Genomic DNA, 18,803 nt, shown 5'->3' on the forward strand with positions numbered 1-18,803 from the left:
AAAAAAGCAGCACATATCTTTTCTCTTCTTATATTCACGTAAACAAATTGGTGATATTTTGTAATGAATGTAATGATGAACAAGGTTTACAGACAAACATCGTCCAATTAAATTTGAGGTAGTTCTTCATCTTCTTCTTTAATTCTTGTTCCTTTTTTGTGTAATTTTTATCTAAACTTCTTTTTAACATCATACTATATAGTTTGGCAAGCTCGAAAAAAGAAATAAATTAATATGAGTTGAAGATGGATGTTCTGAGTTCTCAGTCTCACCCTCGAGCGCCTCGTTTGAATATAATCAAAATTTACCAATAGAGAAAAGCAATAGTAAACTGAGGTTAATTAAAAGTGGAAGTCAGAACAAAAAGAATAAGCAGGTGAGGCAAATTTAAAACTAATGAGGCATTCAAAAGTGATGATGCCACTCAGATTACAGACAAAAATCACCTCATTTTGGAAGAGACAACATATATATCTATATTCTAACACATACACACACAAACACAAACACTCTCTGGTGTGTGTGTGTGTGTGATTGAATTGAGTTTATCTTTCAAGTACAGACCCTTGGTTACTACCCTCTGGGTGTGTGTCAGTATGTGTGAGACAAACAGTGGCCTAGTGTAGACACTTTGGAGATAGAGATAGAAAAAGAGGTGAAGTGTTGAGATGGTGTGTGTGCACAATTTTCACCTTGTTACCTTTCCCTTTATTTGTGCCACTGCCACTCAACTTATTAATTTAATGCTCTCTCTACATTACCAAACCCCTATTTGTTGGAGTATCTTATACGTCTCCCATACTGTATACAAACCCTAAATAGTACAGCGAGAGAGAGAGTATGTGATGGGACCATTGTCTCTCATCAACTTGAATTGAAAACCATTTTAACAACACGATCCGGGTCTGCCGCTAACCACCTCCATTCCTCTCTCTCTCTCTCTCTCTCTCGATTTGTCTGAAAATGGAAGATCAATACGGGATGGGAGATCTGCGCCGGTACATCGATGGCCGGCCACACTTTCCGGCCATATCTCAGCCACCGGATTTTCCCTCCTGCCATCGCTCCTCCTATCCCTACGATATGCTCATCTTCCGGCAGTCTGATTCCACTGGCATCGCACCTTCAGCTGATGGCGCAGCTCTTATCAGCTTCGATGGTGGTACAGCCAGCGGCGGCGGAGACGGCGGCGCAGGGCGGTGGCCGAGGCAAGAAACGCTGACGCTTCTTGAGATCAGATCAAGGCTTGATCCTAAGTTCAAGGAAGCCAATCAGAAAACCCCCTTGTGGGATGAGGTCTCTAGGTATCTTCTGAAAAACAATTTAATTTATCATATGCTTAATTTGATTTCTCAATTTTACTTGGATTGAACTGGAATTACTACTATTTTCTTCAAAATCAAAACCCTCAAAACATGTTTCTTGCTCAGAAATTTCATTTGCAGGGTTTGTTAGCTAATACTCGAATTTAATTTCTTCTTTCTTTAAGCTTTCCGGTCAACTGTTTGATTCAATTCCAGGTAAAGTTCATCTTGATTCACTTCAGATTTTCATAACGTAATTAAAATATATAATTAACTCACAACCACAAGATTGTCTGGTCTTGGGCATAACTATTCATCACCCCTTCTGCTTCAACAAATTAACACCATTTCTTGCAAACAATCTTCATTTTTTCCCACGAAATTAAAGAAAGATCTTGATGTCTTGAAATTAGTGATATAAAGCATGTGGAAAGCAGTCCAATTCCAAGTGGAATTGGAAACATCATTATCATAACATATGATACAATCAAATAGGGGAAAGAAAAGAAAAGAAAAGAAAAGGAAAGGTAGCTAGGGTTCCCTTGAAGAAAGATGATTGTTGTTTGGTTGCAGGATTATGTCGCAAGAACATGGATATCATAGGAGTAGCAAGAAATGCAGAGAAAAATTCGAGAATCTATACAAGTATTACAAGAAGACGAAAGAAGGCAAAGCCGGCAGACAAGACGGCAAACACTACAGATTCTTCCGACAGCTGGAAGCCCTCTACGGCACCAACAACTCCTCATCAGCTTCTCATTTTTACAACAATTTTCCAAGCAGCAACGATCAAGAACCCTATCCCTTATCCAAGATTTCCGACAGCAGCCTCCCGGACTGGTGCGACTGCGACGCCACCTCATCACACTGCACCGATTCGAACGTGGAGGATGCGAGGATGAAGAAGAGGAGAGGGAAGATGAGGAGGAGGCTGAAGGAGGAGATCGAGGCGTCGATTAAGGCGCAGATGAGGGGCATGATGGAGAAGCAGGAGGCGTGGATGCAGAAGATGACGAGAGCCATCGAGGGGAAGGAGCAGGAGCGGCTCGTTAGAGAGGAGCAGTGGCGCCGGCAAGACGCTGCCAGGATAGACGGAGAGCACAAGATGTGGGCTAAGGAGAAGGCGTGGATCGAGGCGCGCGACGCCACCCTCATGGAGGCCTTCAACAAGCTGGCAGCAAGGGAGATTCAGCCACCGGGGAGTGGGATAGAAGAAAATGGGATATCGGAGGAGTTGGCGTGGGATGAGATGGCCGGCAGTTTGATGTGTAGGGAGAAGTGGGATCATTTGATTAATGATTATCTCATCAAATGCAGCAAGAAGAAGAAGGAGGGTAATGCTTGTGATCACAATCGTGATTCGATTTCCAATCACGGAGGTGGAGCTGCGGTTGATCCTGCTGCGAATGATGGACTCTTTAGGTACTTCAATGGAGATTCGTATCAAAGATTATGATCCATCTCAAAGCAAGGATGAATTTGTGATGTGTGTGTGTGTGTGTGTGAATGTGTGTAAGGCTCGATTCTTGTTGCTGGAAGTGAGATGGATGGCTGCTGCTGCTGCTGGTTGTTTCTTTGTACGATTAGCTTTGTTGCAGGTACTTTTATGACTTGTAATTAAGTTGTAATTACCCTATGGTAATACTCAAATAACGTATTTGTCATGAATTATGTGAGTAATTGGAGTTCAGATTTTACAAATGTCTGCGTTGTTTTATATGCTTCCAATTTCAAGTATATCAAGAATGATTCATTATGTGAGTTATTGGAGTTCAGATTTTATTACACATAATATAAGTAGACGAAGCTTGATAATAGATTGATTGGTAGTTCATCCAAATTACTTAAGTCTCAATATCATTTTTGTACATCCTAACTTATAAAATGTAATATGCTATTACTATTTATAATAGCATTTCAAGACTACTAATGTTTTATTAAAAAATATTACTATTAAAATAAATACAAATGACTTTGAGTTCATTTATATCTTTAGATGGCTTGAACCTTTGATCTACTAGTCGGAACAACATTTATATCTAGGGATGTCAATCGGGCCTGTCCATCGGGTTTCGGATCGGCCCTACTCGGGTTGTGTGTCAATCGGGTGCGGGCTAATCGGATTGTGATTTCTTTCGGGTTATAAAAGTTCAACCCTAACCCTAAAAGCTCGGGTTTCGGGCTAGCCCAGCGGGTTAATCGGATTACTACCGATAAGATTAACGTTCAATCAAACTAATAAATAATGATGAAAATTAGCTATATTCATAGAGAGAGGCGTGTTAGTCCAATTTTGAAGATTAACATTCAATCAAACTAATAAATAATGATGAAAATTAGCTATATTCATATAGAGATGCGTGTTAGTCCAATTTTTGGTGTTTTACAAAAGAGAAAAGCTATTTCGAGAACTTATTAGGCTTGTTGGTGGCTTCCACTTGACTAGTAGTAAATCAGAAGTTTGAGCCATCCATAGATATATAGGGATGTCTAGCAGCAAAGAAGGTGGACTTAAATACTTCGTTGCCTCTCCACACAAGTTCGATTCCTTAGAATTTCGAAGTTAAGCATAATTGAGCGAAAGTAATACTAGGATAAGTGAAAGGGTTTAGGATAAGTACCTTCCCTAGCAAGTTCTAATGTTGCACCTCTTTTAAAAAGATTTGTCCTATCAAATCCAAAAAATTGGAGATGTGAAAATTGAAAATAACTTAGATTCACAAAAGACAAACTGAGTTTGTGAGTTAAGTAACTTACTAGATGAGGAGCACACGAAAGGCAAAATGGTGAAGTTGTCAGTTAGTCGTTCGGTGAATAATCTTTTCTTCTTTCAATGGATATGCTTAATTTGGAGTAGCAATTTATGCTGCTGCACAACAAGTAATGGAATGGTTACCCATGAATTAAACACTGATGTTGCGTAATCAGTTCCTTTGATTTGACTGTTTACTAATATCTCTTTCGACACCTTTCCAATAACACACCAATTCACATAATCCCAATTTGGAAGGTTTTATCATTTTTCTCTTTTTTTAAAAAATAGATTCTCTAATTGCTATAGTTACTAGTAATAACACTATCGTCATTCGTCAGCGGTGTGTCATTGCTGTAACTACAGCTCTAAAAAATAAAAATAAATAGCAGAAACCATTTGAGATTAGAAGGTCATTTGTATTTTCGTTTATTATTGAAATTCACTTATATATATCAGCCTTTTTATAATACAATTTTCATTAGGGATCAATATTACACTTCAATAACATAATTATTTAGTTTTTTTTTTCAAAATAATGTCACAGTCCAAAGAAAATAGGAGTAGCAGTTTAAAAATCGAACTACTCATTCATAATTTCTTTTGTTGAAATTCAGCTTAGTTTCGGTTGTCACATGCAATTGTTTTTTTAATTATTGCTTTATTTAAAGCGGCTCACTATTATAAAAAAAAAAGCAAATAGTTTGGACACGAATTCAAATATAAGTACAACTATTACTAATTTTCAAATCATTATAAAAATGACTACATATAGACATGTCAAAAGGTAAATGGAAAAAATTAATGACATTTGCCAAAATTTATTCGAACTAAACATTGAAAATCAAGTAAAAATATTAAAGAACACACACAAAAAAAAAAGAAATTAAGCAAGAAAAAAATATTAAAGAACACACAAAAAAAAGAAAAGAAATTAAGCAAGAAAAAGAAGGAGGTAGAGACATAATCTGCATCTCAATTCTCTAGTACTTGTAATCCTTAACATGGAGACTTTCCGACGCTCCCTCGCTGCCGGCGGCGCCGCCCTTGTAAGTCCCAAGCGTGGCCTCGGAGTTGGCCTTGCAGCGGCCATGGAAGTTCTCCTGAGCCTTCTTCACATTCTCCGTCTTCCCAGCCCACGCCTTGAGCGTGCTCTGCTGCAGCGCCCGCCCGTACGAGAACGTCAGGCTCCACGGCTTCTTCGTCTTCAGCTTGTTCATCGCGTTCAGATTCACCGTCGCCTCCTCCTCGCTCTGCCCGCCGGACAGGAACACCACCGCCGGAACCGCCGGCGGCATCGTCCTCTGCAGCGCCCGGACGGTGTACTCGGCGATCACCTCTGCCGCCACCTTCTTTGCGTCGGAGCCCGGGGTGACCATGTTCGGCTTCAGGAGGGTCCCCTCCAGGAGCACGTGGTGGTCGTTCAGTGCCTTGTAGCACGCGGCCAGCACGCGCTCCGTCACGTCTGCGCACCGGTCGATGTCGTGGCCCCCGTCCACCAGGATCTCGGGCTCCACGATCGGGACCAGCCCGTTCTCCTGGCATATGATGGCGTAGCGGGCCAGTCCGTTTGCGTTCTCGTTGATCGCCAGCTGGGATGGCAGGTTGGGCCCAATCTTTAGGACGGCCCGCCACTTGGCGAAGCGGGCACCAGCAGTGTAGTACTGCTGGCACCGCTTCGCCATGTCATCAAGGCCCTGGGTGGTGGTCTCCCCATCTGTGCCAGCAAGCTCCACTGTGCCCTTGTCGACCTTGATGCCAGGGAGGACACCCCCCTCCTTCATCACATCCACAAAGGGCTTGCCTATTTAATTATTAAATGGAGATGGATCATCAAAGAAAATAATAGGAAAATTTCAATTTTGGTGTGAGTTTTGAAATAAAAGGTTCTCAAACCTTTTTTGGGTAACTTTGGACAAAAAGTTATCTGAATGAGAGTTATATTTTGTGAAATGATACATTGACGTGTTTAAAAAGAAACATGTCAAAGTTATTAGCACGAATAAAAAGAAAAAATATCGATACTATTGGCATGTTTATTCAAAATAAAATAAAACTTGAACGTGCCAATAACATTGACGTGTTTCTTTTTTCCAATGCATCCATTCACAAAGTATAACAATCAAAGGTTCTCATTTAGAGAACTTATTTCCAAAGTTACCTCAATAAATATTTTTTTCCAAAAAATATACCAACGACAATTTAATAATTAACTAATTTTTTGAATTCGAAGTAAAGAATGTACCGGCGGCAGTTTTCTGATACAAAGTCTCTTCAAAGAGGATGACTCCACTCAGAAAGGGGAGAACGCCGGGGGCGGTGAAGAGGAGCTCGCGAAGAGCCCTACGGTTTTCCTCGTTGTTCTCAACTTTAATGCTTTCAAAGCGCTTCCCAATTGTGCCGGTGGACTCGTCGGCGGCGAGGATGCCCTTCCCCGGCGTACCAATATATGCAGCATTCTTGATCAGTTCATCTGAACGTCAAACATATATAAATTTGACATAAAAATGATTTTTCATATTATTAATGAATGAATCAAATCAATTAAATCAACGGACGGAAATCGATCTAGCTCTAGCCATACAATTTGATCAAGAAATTGTAGATCGAACAGAGACGAGTTAAAAAAAAGTAATGCAAACAAAACAAAATCGCAATAAAAGAATTACAGAGAAATAAGATGTATATACCAGCGTATTTTCCCCTGTAGCAAGACATGATTACGGAGAGTGTATGAGAAATTCAATATAAAAGAAATACGTAGAGATTGAGAATTTAGTGAGAGAGGAGAGATGAAGTTTGATGTTCATATATCTATATACACATATTGAGAAAGAGTGGATGATCAATATTTTTCATTCAACCGCTATTCACGCTTCCTCCTCCAACAAACTCGCTCTTCATGCAAAGTTTTGTTGGGTCTCCATTTTCCAAATTTATTAAATTTTTAAATAGATTAAATAATAATAATAGTAGTAATAATAATAATGATAACTATAATAATAATAGTTAATGATTAAAAAAGGCATATTATAGAAATTAATTAGTGACATTTGAGATTGCAATTTATTTTTAGGACATGTAAAGTCTAAAGATGTAGTAATTGATTTTTAAAATGTATTTATAGATTTCATGTCGCTTTTAAATAATTTATTATAGTGGATGCATATGCGTATTTGCAGCCAAATTTATATACTCCCCTTAAATATTCAAATTCGTTGTTATATCCATTTTTTTATTTATAATTTTATGAATATTCAATCATATTTGGATCAGAATCGAAAAATAACATTTTTAGTACTTGTACTATATGTGGTATATAAACGAGTTAAAACATTTACAAGTGGTTGGAACATGAAGAAATAAAAGGGAAAAAGTAGCGGCCAATCACTGGAAAGAAACCGATAAAACAAAAATAATGTGGACTTGGTTGGATCGACTTTTCGCTCGTTACCTCAAACATAGGATCTCTATATATACATCATAATTATATACAGTAGTACTTAATTTTGACTTATTTTATTTTTGGTTGTAAGATAATAAGAAAATCAGTGGAACATAAATTGTTTTCTATCTGGTTTATCATTTAAACCATTAGACAGCGAGACACGGCTCATTTTCCCAGTTTGATTTCTTTCAAATTTGGGTCAAACATGTTTGACTCCGTTGGTATAGAAAATTGAAATTCTATGAAATTGAATTAAAAGGAATCGAATTCCAAATTCTAGTTTAATTCTAAATCCTATGTTTGGTAAAAAGAAGTAGTAATTGATATGAAGCCGAATTTGAAGAATTTGTGCACACATACTATACACAAAATATACACTCACATATCCTTTACACAAAATACACATACTATACACACATACACACAAAATGCGCACACTACACATATTACATACACACTACAAAAAAAATACGCACACTGCACACACACACCATACACAAAATTCACACACTGCACACAATATACACACATTGCACACATTTTATAAAATCATCCATGATCTAGGGGAAGGTAGCGTCTGAAGTTTGTGTAGTGTGTGTAGTATGAAATGTGCGTACTGTGTGTAGTATGTGAAATGTGTGTAGTGCGTGTGCAATGTGTGTAGTGTGTTGACAAACTCATATTTTCATCGGGTTAATTGGTCTGTTGATGTGCTAAATGTCGAGTTTATTGCATGTATTGTCGTGTTTCCAGCAAATTAATTATTATTTTGGAGTTTGATGTGTTAGTTGAGTTGTATAGAGAAAAACAGAAAAAATAGGCAAAAATGGCGTTTCTGGTGCAGTACCCGACAGGGTAGAGCTCCGTCGACAATGCAGCACCCGACCTGGTAGAAAAGCTAAGGCATGGCGCAGTCAGGGAGTTATACCTGCCCAGGTATATGTGTGACCATAGGTCCACCCGGGCGGGTGGAGAAGCAAAGCGTGGAATTTCCAGAGGCTTGTACCCGGTCAGGTATCTTTTGGCGGATCAGTGCCACATGGCCGGGTCCATTAGCGAGGTGTTTTGTAACTCTCAAAACACGATTTTTGGAAGGAAATAAAGAGGAAAAAGTATGCTTAGGTCAATCATCTTTCACACCAGCCGCCTCCTACACCTACCACAAACCCCAAGAACATCTAGAGAGAGGGAATAGAAGATTGAAGACTCTAGATCGGAAGATTGAAGCTTCACTTCATAGATTCGTTCCACAGGAGTTCTTAGTATCTATTTCTCTTGCTTTCGATGGAATACTTTGTGTTAAACTTGGTTTTCTTCATAAACATGAGTAGCTAAACCCTTCTTGTAGAGTTCTTGGTGATGATGCACTAATTTCATAGTTTTTATCCAATTAATTTTGTTCTTGCCTTACTCTTGTAGTTATTTGATTATTCTTGGGTTTATTCCTTTCAATTGCTTGATCACCATTTGATTGTGTAGGATTAAGTAGATTAATCGGGAGATGAAATAATTAATCTGGAAAGAAGAATAATTCACACCTTAATACAATAGAACTCGGGATAGTTGAGGTTTTGAGTGAGGTCTTTGACCTAATCGAACTTTTGGGAGTTAGGGGTTTAGGATTAGAAGGGGACTTCAATCCTAACACCTAATCTACAGGTTTCTCACCTCGGGAGGGGGTTTGATCTATAATTGTGGTCGACTTAGTAACTCTAGAGACACGAAAAGGTAAGGCAATTTGATTGGATAAGAGCTTGGAATTGTGCATCGGATCTTTGAGTTCTACAACTTTCTCCATATTATCTTCTCACTTCGTGTTTACTTGTTTTCACTTGTTTATTTTCTTTTATATGCTTTTAGTAGTATTATAACAAACCATTTTTTTCCGATTGTCTAGATAGTAGTTGACGTTTGTTCGTGGTAGTTAAGTTGATACAAATTTGTCTCTGTGGGATACGATACTCTTGCTTGCTAATTGCTACACTAGTCTCGTACACTTGTGGGTATTACATGTGTTGAAATAAGTCGAGTTAAGTTTTTGTCGCCGTTGCCGGGGAAAATTTTGTGTCGTTAGAGCTTAATATCGTGATAATAATTGAGATTACTAGTCTAGATTTTATTTGCATTATTTTTATTTTTATTTTTGAGTTCTCTAATCTTTGTGTTTCTTTGCTCAGGTTGTATGCACATACGTTCTAAATGTCCACCTTTAGAACCCATCGATCCCGAGATCGAAGCATCCAACAGGAAGAGGAACGCACAGAGGAGGTTGAACCAAAGGATCCGTGTATCTTCACCGGTTCATAGGCGTCCACCCTCCCCCGTTCATAGAACTTCGTTACTCCTTCTCCACCTCCATCACCTATACAGTACGAGCCTAATTCTCCAATCCTAATGGAGGACGAAGGGGAGAACAACAATGAGAATAATCATGAGGGGAACAACAATGGAAACAAGAATGAGGATCATGTCATTCGTCAACTCCGTGAGCAGCTGGCCGCCATGCAGAGGCAATTGAATGAGCAGAACGTGAGGCCAGTGCCGGTACAGAATCAGTTTGCATACAGACGGGTTGCAAATCCACCAGTCAACAATGAGGGGAAAGCCGCCAACCGTTTTGAACTTAAGCCGGGGCTGATAAATATGGCAGAGGCAAATGCATTTGGTGGTAGGAGCTGATGCACTTTTTATTAGCACTAAATAAACCTGCAAATATACAGAGTATATATAGTGTAGCTAAAGGTCAGTACCGGATATCGAACACAGGGAATAAAGTCCTAGATCGGCTACCTTCTACTAAGCTTCGTTCACTATTTGGAAAACCGAGAATTTTGGAGATTTTGAAAACTAAAAGCAGTTTGAAAGCAATAAAACAACTAATTGCAAATAATTAAAGAGGTAAAAGTATGAGAGATAAGAGAATTCCAGGGATGTGCGTTCACAGTTATGGTTATACAAATTCCAACTGCAATACCCTAGCACAGTTTATACTTCGATAGAACGAGTCACATAAGTTTTTCCCATGCGGTACAAGCGTAGATTATTAACACTAGGGTTGTCAATCCTAGATTCGTAACTCCTAAAAGCTCCTAAGACCCTTGAAAAGTCATCACTCTCAATTAACAATTGCGTTTTAAGGGAAGCTAATTGTAGTGTCTACTAAGTGGATCTAACTTTAGGGAAGAAACGAAGTAAAAACAAAATGGATATTAAATAGAAAATGGAATTTCATGACCAAAGTCGTTACTAACACATCCCTAGAATTCTATAAATTTAGTTACACATAATTGAATAAGCTAAAAATATAGAATGAAGGGAAAACAAAGTGAACATAAGAACTAAAGTAATAAAACCCTAAGGTTAAATTCTTGTAGCCTTGATCTTCTCTTGATTCCTTCTTCAACCTCTTGCACAATGAAGAACTCTCTCAATTTTATGCTCTAGAATTATATGGCGAAAAGAAGATATAATGAAGAGGTTTTAGGGGGTATTTATAGAGGGAAAATCGAGCTCCATCAAATAAGGCAAAAAGTGGCTAAGTTTGGTAAATCTTGGAGAGAAAGTAGGTCAAATTCGTGAGTCGCGTTTTCGACGCGGGCCGCTGTACCTTGGCCAGCGGTCGCTGTGAATATTCCAGTAACTTCGCAAACTCTTCGAGCGGTCGTTGGGCGTCTTCTTCTTTTCAGCACAAATTTCTCCGGAGCGGGCCGCTACTGGCTTAGCGGTCGTTGGGCAACAGCAGTCGCTGTGCATTTTTGCAGCGGACCGCGGGCATCTCGAATGCTCCAGATTTCCAACTTCGACTTTTTCCTATTTTTTTAGGCTCAAATATGCACAAATCTCACAAAACAAATCAAAATACCAAAATATAGATAATATGTAAAATATGGACATGAATTATGATTTTGACCTTTAAAACAGACCAAATAATGGCCTTAAAACAGTGCAAAATCCGAGCGTATCAACTCCCCAAAACTTATATTTTTGTTTGTCCTCGAACAAAACAATAAAGACACAAAATAGACGCACGGAATGCACAAGGACTAGACGTCGTAATTGTATCAAAAGATGGAAGAATAGATTAAGCATGAATTAACACAATCATCAAGCAAGGCTTATTAGTGCACTTTCATTACTAACTCGTGGAACACCTTCAATTCATGCACTCACATGTGGCAAACTTCCAAAGATGGGAAGTGATTCTTTCTCTTACTCTTAAAGTGTATAAACGTAATGTGTATAAGCACTCAAATCATGCATCATGCAAAGTTTACCATAGGCTTGCTCAAAGTCTAATCTCCCCTCTACTGATGTGATTAAGCATCAAAAGTCCGAAAGGTCTTTATTTTTGTTGTAATGTAGGCTCTTTGGTAAGTGAGGAATATTTGGCTAAAGAGTGACTTAAAATAAAAATATCCCAAGTAGAGTTAAATTGACTCCAGTTTTCTAAGACCCAAAACATTATTAACACTTACTTTTCTCCTTCAACTCACTTTCCAATCCTTTGACTTTCTTTTCTTTTCACAACATTTCTTTCTTTTTCATTTTCTTTTCTTTTTCTATTCTTCTCATAAACATCCTTTCTAGATCAAGCACATATTTTGAATTTTTCTATTTCACAACTTGCACTTTTCTACATTAAGCACACTACTTTTATACTTTCATCCTTATCTCTCCAATTCATTTACAAAAGATATCAAAAACTAAACTAACCCAAAGAATTGTCCCCATTTATTTGGCTTCCAAAAAATAGGCTTAAAGGCTTAAAATTGGCTCCAAAGAGAAAAATTTTGATCATTTGAGAGGGTCGAAAATTTAGGTATAAAAGTAGCTAAGAAAAGATGGCCTAACATCCTCCTAAATCAACTTAAACACTATGTAAACTTAGACAGACTAGAAGCAAGTTCTAGAAACATATACATGAATGCAGAATATCACACAAGAAAGAATTTAAGGCTCAAATCTCACAAGGTATAAGCATGATTCAAGGCGAACAAGCAGTTCACTAATTATGCACATTTTCACCAAACCATCAAATCAAGACGTCAAGCCATACTTAAACATAGATGGAATTAAATATCACCGGCAACTCGGTCTAATGTGTCCCTAAGCATGCGTGTTTCTAAGTTCTTCATGCTATGTTCAAGACAAGGATTCACCTTCGGGTTTTTTTTTTAAACAAAAACTCAAACTAAAACTCTAAAAACAAAAACCTAAACTCACGGTCCACCACTTCATCCCCCCAAATTTATTTACAACAAAGTGTACAATAAGTTTGTAGAGTCGGTAGGGACGTGAGTAAAGAGAGTGACCAGCGAGCCGCTGCGGACTTTGCAGCGGTCGCTGGAAGTTGTCCAGAAACCTGTGAAATTTTCATTAATACCAAAACGAAAATTAAACCAAAAAGTACTATAAAACATAACCAAAAATCGTCAAAACACAAAAATAAAATTATCTTAAAACAAAAACAAATGATACAATTGCTCATTTAAAGTCATGAGCTTGACTTCATCATTCTTGGAGAGGAGGGAAACGAGCGTTGAGGTCTTCAAAGGCGCTAATGAGATACGTGATATCGCCCCTCATGGTTTGGCGCTCCTCTCGAGCCTCGGAGGCCATCCTTTGGAGCTCGGCGATTTGTTGACGTTGTTGCACATCCGCGAGCCTTTGAGCCTCCCAAATATCTTGCTCCGCCGCCCTCCAATTGTCTTGCGCCTCCCAACCTTGTTGATTGAAGGCGTTGACTTGTTGTTGTTCCACCCAACGGTTGTCCCAAATGTTGGACATGTTTTGCATGTAGGAGAACATCTCTCCTAGTGTTAGGTTTGGTATACTGAAAATCATGTTTCGAGCAAGTTCGCGTGAATAGAATCTTGCTTGTATACGAAAAAATCTACAATCCACTTTTAACCCGATTCAGTATTGTTCGAGCAGTTTGCACGAATAGAATCAATATATTATTACATTGTATTTGCTTGTGCATTTATAAGATGTTGTTTAAACATTTAAATGTATAAGAAGCAAACAAATTCCAAGTCTTTTGCTTAGTAGGCTGGTTGTGGGCATCGTCCACTTTAAGGCAACACAGTCGGTTCGATGCAATGCTTTGCAAAAGAAAAAGAAGAATTTCACAACTCAGATAGGCTTAGACTACCTATCGTGAAAGGTTGCAATGTTAGTCCGATTATTTCTAAGCCTTTATGAAATATGATGACGTTGGTTTGGTATAGCACTGAATGGATCTAACAGCAAGACGTGTCTTTATGCTATCTACTGAAAGACTAGGTCTTGATAAATAAATATTTCTTAATTTACATACGTTAGTATTGAGCACACGGTATTGATTATGCACTACTTTGACTTATCAAATGGTGCGGGTTTTTCGCAACCCAATAATCATCATATATTAGGTAGTGGTGATTAATATCTAGCGGTGCTAGGATTGCTATTATGTTGAATCATGCGCAAGGTGGGTCTCGTTTGATATTGTCCTCAAGAGGAACTCGAACAAGGTTTTATTATTTGAAAACTGGCCAGTTGGAATTTAATCATTCCATGAATAATAAATAAGTGTTTCTTGCTAAATTTACTCTTGGAATAGATAAGATGTTAATTAATTAAGTCCATAGCAGACTTCAATTAATTCATGGACATTTATATCTTAAGTGTGAGAAATAAACAATAAACAAAACGGAAACCCGGATTACTTGTAATTTCATATTTGAATGGGCAGTGCAATATTACTTCTGTAGTGGCTGCACGTAATATTCCAATATATGCTTATATTAAATTGTGGGTTCAATTTAATTAGTAAAAAGCTAATTGGGTAAGGCCATATCCAAAACCTTCCACAGATCTTTGATTGGGCCCAATATGAACTTAATATAAATAGGAGAATAAATGAGACAGAAAACACACTTATTTTCATTGATAATTTTCATCCCTCTTCTCTCTTTAGTAGGAGACGAAATTTTCATGATTTTCTCCCCCGTGAGTTTTTCAGCTCTTATCCGTGAGAAAGTTCTGTCTTCTTTATTCGAATCCTAGTATTTTGATAAGATCAGCCCACCCTGATATCGAGATATAGTTCGAGAACAGTCAGAAGATCTCTATGGTCTAGTATTGAAGATCATCACGTGGAGAATGCGTGAACAATCGACGATTCTTTAGAGAATCAAATTGGTAACTCTAAACCGTAAAATTCATGTTTTAGGATTTACTTTCCTTGAGCATGAATTATTTGCGTTCTAGCATGCAATTATCTGCTTAACATGTCAATTAATTAATCGCATAATTGGTCAAATAGATCCTTATCTGATTTATTTGTTTTGTACAAGTCTTCCGCTGTGCAAGGGGCATCAAACCCCAGTCATTGGTATCAGAGCCAATTTTTTGCTCTGATTATGTGGATTAATTTCATGTTATGTGAATTGCTTGAATGCATGTTTTTCTTAGTTATCTTCATTTTCTAATAAATCCACACATCGTATGTACGAAGAAATTAATTGCTGCGTGAACTTTTGTTCTGCCCAATTTGAGAGAATTAATTCTCCAAAATCAATTTATACCTTACATGTTTGTAATCATTACAAGTATTGATATACAAATCCGAATTCGTTGTACGTGATTCATTTTGAATCAATACGTCGCAAATCGCAAAATTGAGTGGGAGCTAGTCTCCCATGGCCGACGTGGGCAGATCAGCGGCGGAGATGCAGCGCCATCAACGACGACGCAGCAACAGCGATGGGGGGAGTCCGACAGAGGGATGATTGGCATGATCGGTGCAGGAGCAGCGACGACAACGACGCTGCACTACCGAGCGGGGTGTCGGAGGCGACGCGGGAGCAGCGACGACGATGTAGCAGCAGCGTCAGTGACGACGCAGCAGCAGCATCGACGTCGGACAGCAGCGGCGTCCCTCCATGAGCAGCCCCAACAGTGGATGAAATTGGTTTTTCATCCTTCGCGCGACGTCGCTTTGCCTCGTTCCGTGACCCCGCCTTACAAAATAATTAGGGTTTCCTAACTCTTGGAATTAATTTTGAAAAGTATTCAAGATTAATTTGTAAATTAGATTTTAATATATCCTTCATGGATTTTATATATTATATGAGACTTAATTATGAATTAAATCATGGATTAATTAGATTTTTTTCCTTATATATGGATTTAATTCCTAGATGAATCCTAGTTATGTTTGGAAAATGAAAATCTAATTTTTTATCTATATCCTATGGATTTATATGGATTTATTACTAGACAAATCCTAGTTGGATTTAGGTAATGATAATATTATTTTATTCTTATCCGATGAATTTATATGAATTTATTCATATATGAGTTCTAGATGGATTTGAATAGTAATAATATAATATTTTATTCTTATCCTATAAATTTATATGAATTTATTTATATATGAGTTCTAGATGGATTTGAAGAATAATAATATAATATTATCTAATTCTTTGGATTTATATGCATTTACTCCAAGAATAAATCCTAGATGGATTAGGATTAATTTTAATATTAATTTATTTTTATCCTATGGATTTGAATAGATTTAATTCTATTAAGACAAATCCTAGATAGATTAGAATAAACATTAATCCATGTAATCCTTATCTTTTGGATTTATATCCTAGGTAGATTAGGATAAAGATGATATATAAGAAAATCCTTATTTAATTGGATTTAGATAAATTAATTTATCGAAGAAATCCTAAGTAATGTTTGATATATTCTAGATGTCTATTCTAAATAGAATTAAAATTTGTATAAATCTTGGTTTATTGGATTTTATTTTTATGTTATGGATTATGATGGAATTGTTTCTATCTAGTAATATCCTAGTACGATTTAAATAATAATAATCCTAGATCAACGTTATCTTGAATTGTAGGATTTGATTTTATCAAAATAAAATCTAGAATAATCCTAAGTGAATTTGGATAGTTAATTCTATCTAGATAAGTCCTAAATAAATTTGGATAATCATTATCCAAGATAAAACTTAATTATTTAATTGATTCTCCCTTGACTAGATTAAATAATTGTCGTTAATTATCCAGTGTGATTAAATATCATGCATTAAATGGATTTATCTGTTTATTTTTTTAAGTGGATTATCTGTCTTATCTGCTTATGTGATAATTATGCAAAAATCATATCAAATATCTAAGCGATAATTACAACAAGTGCGTTGTATATGGTCTCCATCGATTGGTTTGCAAATTTTATGAAGCCAGTTTCTAATATTATCGCCACACATGCTGTGGGGACAATAATCTTAAGAAATAGCAAGTTCATTAGGGCAGACTTCTCAAATATAAATAGTATGAACTAGAAAGTAGTTTCTAATATTATCATCACCCATGCTGTGGGGACAATAATCCTAAGAAATTATAAGTTTCAGAAGTTCAAACAGAATTTATGAGATAGCTTGATTTTATTATCAGCACATGAGCATTGTTATGAGAGTGTGTTATAGAAATAAAATTCTGTAATGCTAAATCTGATGGTCGTGCTTAGGCAACATTTGGCGGCCACGCCATGCTGTGGTCTCTGGACTATTCGTACGTGTTGTGACCAGTAAAAATGTTAAAATTTTAATGTGTATTGACCTCTGCTTGAGGGTACAAAATTTTAATTTTACAGTTACAAGATATATAATTGTTTTGTGGTTATTTGCAATTATGTATTGAGCATAGTATGTGATAATAAGTTTATTTGTCAAATCTTCATGATGTCATTCAATATTTGTCTATGATCCTTAAAGAAAGTCAACTCGAATGCCAAAATTAAGTAGACCGGAAACGAAAATGGATAAGATTCTCATAGCTAAAAACTTGGAGTTTATACTCAATGATTCATGTCCTCCATTTCTTCGACATAATTCCACGAAGAATGTTCGAAAATGTATTATGCATGTACTTGACAAGCTCTTTGAGGAATAAGGTTAAGCTATTTTCTTTTAAGTAGTGAGACAAGTCTTGGTTGGTGACGATGAAAGATGGATATCAATAGAATCAGTCAAGATGATTCGATTGGAATATCCTAGAGGGATAGAATGTTTTGAGGAATCTTTTGATCACTCAAATAGTTTTCTGACTCAAGTCATCACCTAAAGTAATAAGAAATGACTACAAGATGGTCTAACTGAAAAGTAGAAAACCTTCATAATATTAGTCTTTATATTATTGTTAGAGGAAAGTAACATGATAGATGACGAATTCATAAAGGCTGCATTTTTTCCCTAAGTCCTAGTTTATTTGAACAAAAGACTAGATATGGAATACGGGAAGCCTGAATTGTCATCAATGTTTGTTTAAGAGCGAGTGAAGATGTTGTGTAAGTTGGATTGACCTCTTTTAAAGAAGGACAATGACTTACATGACAATGCAACTTCTAAGTAAGAGATCTTGATCCAGTTAGGCTTTTGTTGCAGTGGGAGCTATTTTTGCTAAGTTATTGTTTTATGGTTGATGTTTAAGACGTCATAGTATTGAAACAATATAAATGCAACAAGATTGAGTATTAAACAATACATCAACTTCTTAAACAATGAATGATAAAATATTTATGGCTCTTAATCTAAAGGCCAAGAAAATACTTAGAAATTGTTCAAACTGATCTAAACAATCAAGATTTTAACGTTTTGTTAAATAGCTTGAGAGTTGAGAATGTCTAGTTGATGCACCGTAAGTTAGAATCATTTGATTCAGAACGCTTACAGAAGTGCAACATAGAAAGACTAGCAAGTCACAATGGTTTACACCATAAGGAGACGAGCAAAGGGTTATGATCAGTAGTGGGAGTCTAATCTCCATTGAAGAATCCAAACATTCATCTAAAGAATGAGATAGTTATATAAGAAGGAATCGAAGTCTTTCTAAGACAAGTTTGATTAAGTGAAGATTTGTACTCATTAAAATCTTATCATTAATGGGATAAACATTAGATACAACGAGTTACACCTTAAAGAAACTAGCAACATCAGTACCTTCTACAAAACACGAGTTGTGGACTAGAGCGACTCTAGTCTTGCACATCTCAAGGTGTAATGTTGTTCCAACACGTGTTGGAAAGGTGTCCAAGAAATTGGAGTTGAGTGCTGAGGTATGTTTTAAGGTTGTCCCAAATGATGTAAGGTTATAAGTTCTGTAATCTTCAAAGATAGAATTCTTGCATGAAGATCAAGAGATGAACTACAAGCCTAACAACTTGATAACTCTCAAGGTAAAGAGAGAGAGATCGGATTTTCCACATTACAAAGGAGTCATACCATTAGAAACTTTTG

At 36.9% G+C, this 18,803-nt stretch overlaps 2 protein-coding genes across 2 annotated transcripts; one reads left to right on the top strand and one right to left on the bottom strand.

The window, feature by feature from the left end:
* Positions 1–829: 829 nt before the first annotated feature.
* On the top strand, positions 830–3,005 carry LOC121762617 (trihelix transcription factor PTL-like). The gene is made up of 2 exons (XM_042158569.1): positions 830–1,304; positions 1,878–3,005. The coding sequence occupies exons 1-2, from the start codon at positions 964–966 to the stop codon at positions 2,758–2,760; spliced, it is 1,224 nt and encodes a 407-aa protein (XP_042014503.1). The 5' UTR covers positions 830–963; the 3' UTR covers positions 2,761–3,005.
* Positions 3,006–4,781: 1,776 nt separating this feature from the next.
* On the bottom strand, positions 4,782–6,834 carry LOC121762625 (fructose-bisphosphate aldolase 3, cytoplasmic-like). The gene is made up of 3 exons (XM_042158579.1): positions 6,747–6,834; positions 6,302–6,529; positions 4,782–5,860 (listed from the first exon to the last, which is right to left on the bottom strand). The coding sequence occupies exons 1-3, from the start codon at positions 6,772–6,774 to the stop codon at positions 5,040–5,042; spliced, it is 1,077 nt and encodes a 358-aa protein (XP_042014513.1). The 5' UTR covers positions 6,775–6,834; the 3' UTR covers positions 4,782–5,039.
* Between the last annotated feature and the right edge of the window lie 11,969 nt (positions 6,835–18,803).

This window comes from Salvia splendens, chromosome 13 (assembly GCF_004379255.2).
Source record: "Salvia splendens isolate huo1 chromosome 13, SspV2, whole genome shotgun sequence".
Lineage (NCBI taxonomy): Eukaryota > Viridiplantae > Streptophyta > Magnoliopsida > Lamiales > Lamiaceae > Salvia > Salvia splendens.

Coding starts and splice junctions, on each gene's coding strand:
- LOC121762617 (XM_042158569.1), top strand. CDS start 964: ATGGAAGATCAATACGGGATGGGAGATCTGCGCCGGTACATCGATGGC. Junction 1,305..1,877: donor TTGTGGGATGAGGTCTCTAG/GTATCTTCTGAA, acceptor GTTTGGTTGCAG/GATTATGTCGCAAGAACATG.
- LOC121762625 (XM_042158579.1), bottom strand. CDS start 6,774: ATGTCTTGCTACAGGGGAAAATACGCTG. Junction 6,530..6,746: donor CTACAGGGGAAAATACGCTG/GTATATACATCT, acceptor TTTGACGTTCAG/ATGAACTGATCAAGAATGCT. Junction 5,861..6,301: donor GTATCAGAAAACTGCCGCCG/GTACATTCTTTA, acceptor ATAATTAAATAG/GCAAGCCCTTTGTGGATGTG.